The following is a 12,589-nucleotide window of genomic DNA, read 5'->3' on the forward strand; positions in this document are numbered from 1 at the left end:
TGGGACCAAGAGACTGGAAAACAGCTTCTATCTCAAGGCCATCCGACTGTTAAACAGCCATCACTAACATTAAGTGGCTGCTGCCAACATACTGACTGAAATCTCTAGCGACTTTAAAAATAAATAAATAAATAAATATATCACTAGTCACTTTAAACAATGCTACTTTATATAATGTTTACATACCCTACATTACTCATTTCATATCTATATACTGTACTCTATACAATCAAATGCATCATGCCTATGCTGTTCGGCCATCGCTCATCCATATATTATTGTGTACATATTCTTATTCATTCCTTTGTTGTGAAATTTTTAGATTACTTGTTAGATATTACTGCATGGTCGAAATTAGAAGCACAATCATTCCGCTACACTCAAATTAACATCTGCTAACCATGTGTATGTACAATTTGATTTAATAATCCAATTTGATTTGCTCATATGTATATACTGTATTCAATTCTATTGTATTTCAGTCAATGCCACTCCGACATTGATCAATCTAATATTTATATATTTCTTAATGACATTTTTTTGATACTTTTAGATGAGTTTGTAATGTTGTGATCTGTTAGATACTTCTGCACTGTTGGAGCTAGGAACACATGTGTTTCACTACACCCACAATAACATCTGCTAAATATGTATACGTGACCAATACAATTGGATTGAATTTTCATTTCAGGTCACTGAGCTCTTCAGTAAAGGCCAATCTACTACCAATGTTTGTGTCTGGAGATTTCTCATAATTGTGGTTGAAAATAACAAAAACACTTCTGACTGCACTGAACCTATAGCGCTACCTTAAGCGAAAAGATTTACCATTGCCTTCGGTTTGTTAAAATAGAGCCCTGTATCTTATCTAATCTGGAAATCTCCCTTAGGATTCAGTAAACTAATAGTAATGTTTGGTTAGCGCTGCTATCGGTACAGGGGAGTAGAGGCTTGCCTGCACACTGAATAGAGAATGTGGAGTCAGGGGAAAAAGAAGCTGATAGTCACCTCCTTAAGTCTGATAAGGGATGTGAACACACACTCACGCGTACCCATATCACACCCGCTTGCATTCATGTGTGCACATATGTGTGTTTGGTACAGTATATAAGATCAGTCCTGACCCAAGCTAAGGTGTATCCACCACTGGTTGTGATTTCAGGAGTGACCATGAAGTGTCTGGTTATTGTGCTGGTATGTGCAGTGATCGCTGAGGGAATCCACAGGTTAGTACTCACTTTATTTATTTTTCACTCCATCCAGTTGCTCTTTTTCCCTAAATTCTCCCTAAAACACAATTTTCTTTTCTCATGTCTCATAGTCAATGATAACTCCTTGTTGCTCTATCTACCTATTTGCATTTGCAGAATTCGACTTCATATCTGAGTGTATCTGTGCTCTTGTTACCCTAGGATCCCTCTGGTGAAGCATAAGTCAATCCGTGAGAGAATGATGGAGAAAGGAGAACGCCTGCCCTACCAAGACCCCGCTCTCAAATACTTTCCTAGCGAGTTCGCTAGCTCCGCCACCATGTACATCAACAACTACGCCGACGTACGAACATGCTATAATACACAAGCTTATGGTCTATCTAGAATGTTACTCAATGTCCTTTCTATGTCCACAGTAGTCTATTTTCAAATTCCAGAATGAAATTCTATGATGTAGGCGAACGTAGAAAATGTGAATTCTAGGTCTAACTAGATAACAACCATGTCAAGATAACATCTAACTCCATGAAGTAGAGTCTAAACCACGCCAACCACTCTAGATCTGATGCGTTGTTGTATGAATGGATTAGCAGCCCCTCTCTTTTGTCAACTATACTTTCCCTGTTGTGTTTTCCAGACCACCTACTATGGAGCCATCACCATCGGTACTCCCCCCCAGTCCTTCCAGGTGTTGTTTGACACTGGCTCTGCCAACCTGTGGGTTGACTCTGTACTCTGCAACACTCAGGCCTGCAGTGAGTACAGCTGGATAGCTTCATGACAATATTACAACTATCTACTATGTGTATCAATTAACTACTACTTCCTCAACAGTAAATGTTACTAACTGTACTACTACTACTACTTTTACTACTATCAGATATATTTAAGTCCAATATCACTTCTACACACTTCCCAGATAAATACATTGTAGACAGTATATTTCCTCTTTAAGTTGTTTGTGTCCCTTCCTCCTGCAGACACCCACACAAAGTTCAACCCCCAGCAGTCGTCCACCTACTCAGCTAATGGGCAAACTTTCTACCTGCCCTACGGAGCTGGCAGTCTCAGTGGAGTCTTCGGATACGACACCGTCAACGTGAGTCCCACCATAACAACCTTACAAATACTTAACTACTTCTACCACAGTTATTCTTCACTACATGCAATAAAAAGCCACAACAGTACCTGTACTTCCATTCTAATAAAACCAAAGAGTTTCCATGATGCTGAGTGAGTGTGTGTTTGTCACCTCTTTAGGTCGGTGGTATTGTCATCAACAACCAGGAGATTGGTCTGAGTACTGACGAGCCAGGTCAGAATTTTGTTGTGGCCCAGTTTGATGGTATCCTTGGCCTGTCCTACCCTTCCATCTCAGCCGGACAAGAGACTCCCGTCATGGACAACATGATGTCTCAGAACCTTCTGCAGGCTAACATATTTGCATTCTACCTGACCAGGTCAGTACTCCTACCATCACTTATACCACATATCTACCACTACTTACCACACATATACCACTACAGATGTCAGCTCTTAATTGGACTGCTTTCATCACAAGAGGAAAATAATCCTGCAGGAGGAGGATTTGAATATCTGAAGAATGATTTAGAACTGTTCCAGTGGGCAGCTGGAAGCGTGTTTGTACACAAAGCAGTACCGTACCTACATTCTTATGTAGGCTACGTGAAGGCTACGGCGTGTCTCGTGTTCATTATTACGTGGATTAGAATAAATGGGCATATTCTTAGGGGGTAGATGTATTGTCGTTAGGGAAAATATGTTGTTTTACATGAACTGTTTTATTATATATGTTGAAGGAAAGCAATAGGCAGAATTAATCATTGTTTTCCTCAAATCCTGTGTGATCCAGAGGTTACAGCCACTGACCCCGGCACATATATGTCAGAGTCGGCATGGGTTCATATTCGGCCCACTGCCCTTTGACTCATGGATCAATGTCTATTTTTGACACATTCATTTTGCGTGGTTACATGATTAAAACAGAAACAACTCAAGGGTTAACAGTTCAGGAATGAATTCAGTTAAGTTTAGGGCTATGGTTTGGGGAAGGCTTAAAACAAAATTAAACAAAATGAAGCGCCTATGTATCATCAGTATTCAGAATATTCTTAACGCTCGCTAGAGCATTGTGATCTGCCATAAGCAGCTCACTCCGAACCTCATGAGTTTGCATCCAGTGCCGAGTGATCTAGTGACCAGCCTGAGACGACATTAGACCAACAAGTTAATTGCATTTATTTAAATGTGTTCAAGAAGTAAAATGAGTCAACAAAATCATCTTCGATAGGCTCAAATGTATGAACAACTTGAGAGCTTTAATGAAATATTGAAAAGGCACACAGTACAGGCTTCCAATTCACACCAAGGACTAGAACTATAATCACAAATAATACATAGCCGAACTATAAAACACGGACAAGCGTCCACCCTGGAGGAAGGTTTATCGTTCTATAGTAGGCCTACATCTGTCAATCAGATGGCCCAAATCAGCTCATCATCTCAGCCAGGGAACAAACAGTAGCTGTTGTCACACTTCATTGCAGCTCCCTAAAGTATGATGTCAGTGTTACCTTAGTCCTGCTTGCAACCAAAGTGTTTCAAGATATGTTCACCCTCTGGTTGGTATTGTCATCAGAACAACAGAGTACTTTTTGAACAGACTACGGGTGATTTATCTATTTGAAAAGCATTCCATACAATAGAAATAAAGTATCCACTGTTGGGAATTGACACGACACTAATGTTGGTGTAGCCCTTACTTAATATTTTATTGGTTTCCTATTCATGTTATCCAAAAGTGTCTGATATGGTCATTTATAATTAAGATCAGGGGTTAAATATCCTTAGACTGTCCATTTTTAACATGTGTAAATAAATCTAGTAAACTGGGGGGATTGAGATATTTGTGCCAGAAAGGTACGGCCTGGGAATGGTAGGGTTATACGTGCTCGCTGAAGGCAGAAGCCCTAACCCACTTCACCCCACGATTTAACTCAATTTTGAACTTAGGACACACTTGAAACTTCTCATAGCCTAGTGGAGACCAATATCGATCTTCTGTTAATACGCTATATCAAACGACGGTTGTTTATGTATATGACTGCATTTCAGATACATGTTTGTACATTTGAATGTTGACCTAACGTTTCAGCGAGCGAGAGGATTTTGATATTTAAATAGCAAGCCCTGATAGACTGCCCCAGCATGGACAGAAAGACAACTGCTCTTTTTACAGGGACCCACAAGGCTAATTTGTATTTCCTGATGCAGCAGGAAAATGAACAGTGACAAAAAAGTGATCAAGTTAAGATCCGACATCTGTACCCCTACCACTACTTACCACACATATAATGTACTACTACCAGATTTAATTATAAAATACACACAGATATCACAGAACCTTCTGCAAGCCAATGTGTTCGCTTTCTAGTTGACCAGGAAATATACTTTAAAAATGTACTTACTTAATTATGTACATAATCAATGTTATATTCATTATTCCTGCTCCAGAAACTATATCACTATATAAGGCACAAGATTTTTGAGGAGAAAAGTGTATTCTGTGAGTGAACCATCTTCTTGCCAAACGCCTACTTTATTTGTAAAATTGTCAGATGACTTAAAACTCTTTCTGTGCAGCGACGGCCAGCAGGGCAGTGAGCTGTCGTTCGGAGGAGTGGACAACACCAAGTATCAGGGTCAGATCTACTGGACTCCCGTCACCTCCCAGACATACTGGCAGATCGGCATCCAAGGGTCAGGATCAACCACACCAACCAAACATACTTAACCATACACTGACATCAGAACCACCAAGAGACTGGAAAAGCTGGAATGAAAAATGTCTAAGGCCGCTGTCAATGTCTGTCTGTCTAACACTAACCCTTGTACATCTCCAGGTTCCAGATCAACGGTCAGGAGACAGGGTGGTGTGGGCAGGGCTGCCAGGCCATCGTGGATACAGGCACCTCCATGCTGACTGCACCGACACAGATCATGGGAACGCTGATGCAGTCCATTGGAGCCCAGCAGGACCAGTACGGACAGGTAGCAGGAAGCCATTATAAACCATAACAGACCAGTACTAACTGACACCATAAAACAGTGTAATCCCGAAAGTAGAGGTTGGGGAAACCAGTGCAGACCAGAGTAAACCAGTACAGGGATGTTTTGTGTCACTCATGTCTGTGAATTGTTTGTTGATGTAGTACACAGTGAACTGTAACCAGATCAACAGCCTGCCTACTCTCACCTTCACCATCAATGGAGTCAACTTCCCCCTGCCGCCATCTGCATACATTCAGCAGGTAAGTTTCGTGTCGTGTGTGTTTGTGTGTGTCTGTCCGTGTGTTACCATCTATGACTGATGTTCGGATAATGAAGGCCATTTTAGATGGCTCAAGCTGGTCCATAAGCCTTGTGCATGCATAAGCCATGTGTCAGTAGTGCATTTGTGTTTATCTGCCTGTGTGTGTGTGTGTATTGCACTCAACATGCGTGTTCTCCTCTCTATCCAGAACAACCAGGTCTGCTCCGTGGGGATCACCCCCACCTACCTGCCGTCCCAGAACGGACAGCCCCTGTGGATTTTGGGAGATGTATTCCTCATGCAGTACTACTCAGTCTACGACCGCACAGGCAACCAAGTGGGCTTTGCCACCGCAGCCTAAACCTGACCAACATGACCATGACCGCAAACCAACACAGACACCGACCGTTCTTAGAAGTCTACCACCCCAAAACTCACACAGAATCTATTCCATCTCTGGCCATTCTAGAACATCAATCACCAATGGCAACTATTCTGAATCACTCATAAAAACCACTCTGGTTATTTTAGAACACATATTACCCATGGCAACCACTCAGCTCATTATAATACACATATTACCCATGGCAACCACTGTGGGTCAGTTTGGCTTTGGTCCAGTGTGGTTAAAGCAAGCATCGACATAATTGGGTTAAAGCTGTGGTCTTTGTTAGATGACATCTGCTAATATATTCAGTTGAGCTGTAAGGTTGTTTCCTTTCTACTCTGGCATTGCAACGACAACCTCCTAGTTCCCAGACAACATCGGATGTGAACACAGGTTCAGCCATGTTGCTGATTGCATCATGATGCTGAGTGAAAAAGTAAATGATTTACAGAAACACAGTGAAATATGAAAATATGATTTTTGACACGTAAATGCATATCATCTCAAGACTGGATGTATTTGGTGTTTGTTTAGCTTCCATGTAGACTGAATAAACTATTGAAGTGCACAATAATCATATTTGTTTTGAATCACTGTATTTGACACATCAAGCTCATGATGACTGTAAGACTGAAATCACACCTCACATTCACCACTGACTGTTACCAGAAACTGCAACAAAAAACAACAAGAGCAGCTTTACCCAATTGGAGCCTCTAAATATATCCAAACATCTACACATCATACATGTAGAAATAACTTAATATCACAGAGTCAAATATGCCATCTGTTAAATGGCATTAAGTCCTAAGTATCCTCAGGAGAGCAGAAGCACTGTGAAATGGACTTTAATGAAAGCTTCAGCATTTCACTTCTCCTAACAAGCGGTCATTATCTCTGTAACATGGTCAGGGGCTGGTGTGTGTGTGCGTGTGTGTATATGTGAGTATTTTTGTTTGTTTCTAATTTTGACTGACATTAGGATAACGGAGGTCATTTTTGATGGCTCAATCTGGTCAATAAGCCTTGTGTGTGCTTAAGGCAAGCCACATGTCAGCAGTGAATGTGAATGCATACGTGTGTGTGTGTGTCTGATTAGGATGAAAGCTCTGTAGTGACATGTTCAAGACTCTACAGTGACACATTTTCACCACAACATGAAACACACACACACATGTACGCACACACGTGTGCACACACACTCAACAGCATGAATAGGAAGGCTAAAAAGATCGTTGAGTACATCAACCACCCGAGCCACTGCCTGTTCACACCGCTAACATCCAGAAGGTGAGGTCAGTACAGGTGCATCAAAGCTGGGACCGAGAGACTGAAAAACAGCTTCTATCTCAAGGCCATCAGACTGCTAAACAAATCAAATCAAATCGTATTTGTCACATACACATGGTTAGCAGATTTTAATGCGAGTGTAGTGGAATGCTTGTGCTTCTAGTTCCGACCATGTAGTAATATCTAACAAGTAATCTAACCTAACAATTTCACAACAACTACCTTATACACACAAGAACGATGGCTGAACGCAATAGGCAAGATGCAGTCGATGGTAAAGAGAACAGAATGAGATGAGTAATGTAGGGTATGTAAACATTATATAAAGTGGCATTGTTTAAAGTGGCTAGTGATACATTTATTACATCAACTATTTCATTATTAAAGTGGCTAGAGATGAGTCAGTATGTTGGCAGCAGCCACTCAATGTTAGTGGTGGCTGTTTAACAGTGATGGCCTTGAGATAGAAGCTGTTTTTCAGTCTCTCGGTCCCCGCTTTGATGCACCTGTACTGACCTCACCTTCTGGATGATAGCGGGGTGAACAGGCAGTGGCTCGGGTGGTTGATGGCCTTCCTGTGACATCAGGTGGTGTAGGTGTCCTGGAGGGCAGGTAGTTTGTCCCCTGTGATGCGTTGTGCAGACCTCACTACCCTCTGGAGAGCCTTACGGTTGTGGGCGGAGCAGTTGCCGTCCCAGGCGGTGATACAACCCGAAAGGATGCTCTCGATTGTGCATCTGTAAAGGTTTGTGAGTATTTTTGGTGACACACCGAATTTCTTCAGCCTCCTGAGGTTGTAGAGGTGCTGCTGCGCCTTCTTCACTTCGCTGTCTATGTGGGTGGACCATTTCAGTTTGTCCATGATGTGTACGCCGAGGAACTTAAAACTTTCCGCCTTCTCCACTACTGTCCCGTCGATGTGGATAGGGGACTGCTCCCTCTGCTGTTTCCTAAAGTCCACGATCATCTCCTTTGTTTTGTTGACGTTGAGTGTGAGGTTATTTTCCTGACACCCCCTTCCTTCGGCCCTCGCGTTGTTGTTGGTAATCAAGCCTACCACTGTAGTGTCATCTACAAACTTGATGATTGAGTTGGAGGCGTGCTTGGCCACGCAGTCATGGGTGAACAGGTAGTTCAGTTGTTGTTACCTACCCTCACCACCTGGGGGTGGCCCGTCAGGAAGTCCAGGACCCAGTTGCACAGGGAGGGGTCGAGACTCAGGGTCTTGCGCTTAATGACGAGTTTGGAGGGTACTATGGTGTTAAATGCTGAGCTGTAGTTGATGAACAGCACTCTTATATAGGTATTCCTCTTGTCCAGATGGGTTAGGGCAGTGTGCAGTGTGACTGCGATTGCGTCGTCTGTGGACCTATTGGGGCGGTAAGCAAATTGGAGTGGGTCTAGGGTGTCAGGTAGGGTGGAGGTGATATGGTCCTTGACTAGTCTCTAAAAGCACTTCATGATGACGGAAGTGAGTCCTAGGGGGCGATAGTCATTTAGCTCAGTTACCTTCGCTTTCTTGGGAACAGGAATAATGGTGGCCCTCTTGAAGCATGTGGGAACAGCAGACTGGGATAAGGATTGATTGAATATGTCCGTAAACACACCAGGCAGCTGGTCTGCGCATCCTCTGAGGACGCGGCTGGGGATGCCATCTGGGCAGGCAGCCTTGCGAGGGTTAACACGTTTAAATGTTTTACTCATGTTGGCTGCAGTGAAGGAGAGCCCGCAGGTTTTGGTAGCGGGCCGTATCAGTGGCAATGTATTGTCCTCAAAGCAGGCAAAGAAGTTGTTTAGTTTGTTAGTTTGTGGTCCGCGACGGGGCTGGTTTTCATTTGTAGTCCGTGATTGACTGTTGACCCTGCCACATACCTCTCGTGTCTGAGCCGTTGAATTGCGTTTCTACTTTGTCTCTATATTGACGCTTAGCTGTTTGTATTCGGTCATGTTTCCGGTCACCTTGCCCTGATTAAAAGCAGTGGTTCGTGCTATCAGTTTTGCGCGAATTCTGCCATCAATCCGCAGTTTCTGTTGGGGAATGTTTTAATAGACGTTGTGGCTACAACATCACCGATGCACTTGCTAATAAACTCTCTCACCGAATCAGCGTATTCATCAATGTTATTGTCCGATGTTATGCAGAACATATCCCAGTCCACGTGATCGAAGCAATCTTGAAGCGTGGAATCCGATTGGTCTGACCAGCGTTGAACAGATCTGAGCATGGGCGCTTCCTGTTTTAGTTTCTGTCTATAGGCTGGGAGCAACAAAATGGAGTCGTGGTCAGATTTTCTGAAAGGAGGGCGGGGGAGGGCTTTATATGCATCGCGGAAGTTAGAATAACAATGATCCAGGGGTTTGCCAGCCCGGGTCGCACATTCGATATGCTGATAAAATTTAGGGAGCCTTGATTTCAGATTAGCCTTGTTAAAATCCCCAGCTACAATAAATGCAGCCTCAGGATATGTGGTTTCCAGTTTACATAGAGTTAAATGAAGTTCTTTCAGGGCCGTCGATGTGTCTGCTTGGGGGGATATACACGACTGTGACTATGATCGAAGAGAATTCCCTTGGTAGATAATGCATTTGATTGTAAGAAATTCTAGGTCAGGTGAACAAAAGGACTCGGGTTCCTGTATGTTGTTATGATCACACCACGTCTCATTAATCATAAGGCATGCACCCCCGCCCTTCTTCTTACCAGAGAGATGTTTGTTTCTGTCGGCGCAATGCATGAAGAAGCCAGGTGGCTGTACCGACGCTGATGACGTATCCCGAGTGAGCCATGTTTCCATGAAACAAAGAACGTTACAATCTCTGATGTCTCTCTGGAAGGCAACCCTTGCTCGGATTTCATCTACCTTGTTGTCAAGAGACTGGACATTGACGAGTAGTAGGCTCGGGAGCGGTGCGCGATGTGCCCGTCTACGGAGCCTGACCAGAAGACCGCTCCGTCTGCCCCTTCTGCCGCGCCGTTGTTTTGGGTCGCCGGCTGGGATCCGATTCATTGTCCTGGGTGGTGGACCAAACAGAGGATCCGTTTCAGGAAAGTCATATTCCTGGTCGTAATGTTGGTGAGTTGATGTTTCTCTTATATCCAATAGTTCCTGTATGTAATAAAACCTAAGATTTCATGGGGTAACAATGTAAGAAATAACACATGAAAAAACTAAATGCTGCATAGTTTCCGAGGAATGCAAAGCGAGGCGGCCATCTCTGTCGGAAGTAGATGCAATCACTAACTCAGAGAGGCTGCTGCCTACATTGAGACCCAATCACTGGGCACTTTAACACTTTAATAAATGAATCACTAGTCACTTTATACAATGCACTCTAAATAATGCCCCTTTAATAATGTTTACATATCTTACATTACTCATATCATATGTATATACTGTATTTTATATCATCAATTTCACCTTGCCAGTGCCGCTCTGCCATTTCTCATCCATATACTTACATGTACATATTCTCATTCACCCCTTTAGATTTGTGTGTATTAGATAGTTGTTGGGGAATTGTTAGATTACTTGTTAGATATTACTGCACTGTCAGAACTAGAAGCACAAGCATTGCTACACTCGCATTAACATCTGCTAACCATGTGTAAAAATAAAATGTGATTTGATTCCTAACGTGAATATCACATACCCAATCATCTTTAATAATACAGATCACAGCCTGCAGTCAATAAAAGTAGCAGAGAGCCCACTCTAGAAATGATGATGTACTTGTAAAGTATATTGTTTAAAACAATATGTCTACAAATTTACAAAATCCAAAAAGCGTTCTTTGGAGACATTTATATATTTTAAATGTCCATAAATGAATGTCAATAAAGTTTGTCTACTCATATTATAGAACACACAGTAAGGTTTCAGATGACACTAATATTGGCATTGTAGCATCCACAGACTCATCGCTGTAGTTTCTAAAAGAAAGACTGGGTAAGGCCAAAATATCACACATTTCACAGCTTTAAAGCTAGAATCCTTAATGGTGAAACTGCCATGTCCGTTCGGGATGTTACAACACCAAAGAAGTGACTGCAAACAAACACAGTTTTTCCCCTCAAACATCACTGTGCGATAGAACACCAATATGTACTTTATCCAAGATGGCGTAGCAGTCAGACGTCTTTTGTCCTCATCTTGTCCTGTCCCGTGTATATATATTTTGATTTCTTTTTCCTTCACATATACCGTATTTTTTTTTCTTAACCTCAACTTCAACATACTCTCCTGCAATTCACCTCACCCAATATGGTATGGATCTGCTACTTTCTTTACTTTTGAACCCAGAACCCCAACAGAAGCTAGCCAGCTAACTAGCTACTAGCTAGTAGTCAGCTAGCCACTGCTAGAGGTCATCAGCTACCTTTAGCCTGGACAACTCTCGCCAGTCTGCACAGCGCGACTCAAACCAGAGCAAATCTGACGTATTTTTCTCCATATCTCCGGATTCCAACCGCAAGCTCTGAACCTTTTCACCAGGATCATTGCACCTAGCTAGCTGCTATCCAAGTGGCCACTCCTGGCTAACGTCTCTGTCCCAAAGCAAGAACCAATTAGCCTGGAGCTAGCCTTAGCTAGGCCCATCTCCCAGCTAGCTGTAGAGGTCCATCATCCACTCCTTGGACTACAAAACCTATTTTACCAATTGGCCTGGACCCCCGCCGACCGATCACGACTGTAATACCAACGTAATTCGCCCAAGTTTTTTTTTCAATCTGGCTCCTCCGTCACAACGTCCCCTGAATGCCCATCTACTAGCCTGCTAGCCACAGCCCGCTAGCTGTGTAAAGCATATCGGACTGTTAGCTTAAGAGGCCCATTGGACAAATTCTTTGGCCACTAAACCTATTTTGCCGATTGACCTGGACCCTTTTACCACACGGCGCCCTGCTGATCCACGACAACTGGTCTGTCGATGTTTATTTCATTTTTATTTAACAGCACGAGGGGGCTACAACAGACTTCTTCCTTTGCGACGTCCCTCTAAGGTCCTTCTGCTAGCTTGCTAGCCCCGGCACGCTAGCTGCCTGAATCGCTGTGTCGCCGGTCCGCTGAGCCACTCACTGGACCCCTATGATCACTCGGCTACGCATGCCTCTCCCTAATGTAAATATGCCTTGTCCATTGCTGTTTTGGTTAGTAATTATTGCCTTATTCCACTGTAGAGCCTCTAGCCCTGCTCATTATGCCTTAGTTAACACTTTAGTTCCACCTCCCACACATGCGGTGACCTCACCTGGTTTAAATTATGTTTCTAGAGACAATATCTCTCTCAACGTCACTCAATGCATATGCTTACCTGCACTGTATTCACATCCTACCATACCTTCATCTGTACATTATGCCTTGAATC

General features: G+C 43.1%; 2 protein-coding genes across 3 annotated transcripts in view; one reads left to right on the forward strand and one right to left on the reverse strand.

Moving 5' to 3' along the window:
* mapk8ip2 (mitogen-activated protein kinase 8 interacting protein 2) overlaps positions 1–12,589 on the reverse strand; it is a 144,124-nt gene that overhangs the window by 111,276 nt on the left and 20,259 nt on the right. The window lies entirely within an intron of this gene.
* Positions 1,119–6,506, forward strand: LOC115134189 (gastricsin-like). The gene is made up of 9 exons (XM_029667912.2): positions 1,119–1,226; positions 1,413–1,554; positions 1,849–1,966; positions 2,192–2,310; positions 2,472–2,671; positions 4,875–4,991; positions 5,135–5,282; positions 5,444–5,542; positions 5,753–6,506. The coding sequence occupies exons 1-9, from the start codon at positions 1,171–1,173 to the stop codon at positions 5,903–5,905; spliced, it is 1,152 nt and encodes a 383-aa protein (XP_029523772.1). The 5' UTR covers positions 1,119–1,170; the 3' UTR covers positions 5,906–6,506.

Source organism: Oncorhynchus nerka, linkage group LG9a (assembly GCF_034236695.1).
Source record: "Oncorhynchus nerka isolate Pitt River linkage group LG9a, Oner_Uvic_2.0, whole genome shotgun sequence".
In the NCBI taxonomy this organism is placed as follows: domain Eukaryota; kingdom Metazoa; phylum Chordata; class Actinopteri; order Salmoniformes; family Salmonidae; genus Oncorhynchus; species Oncorhynchus nerka.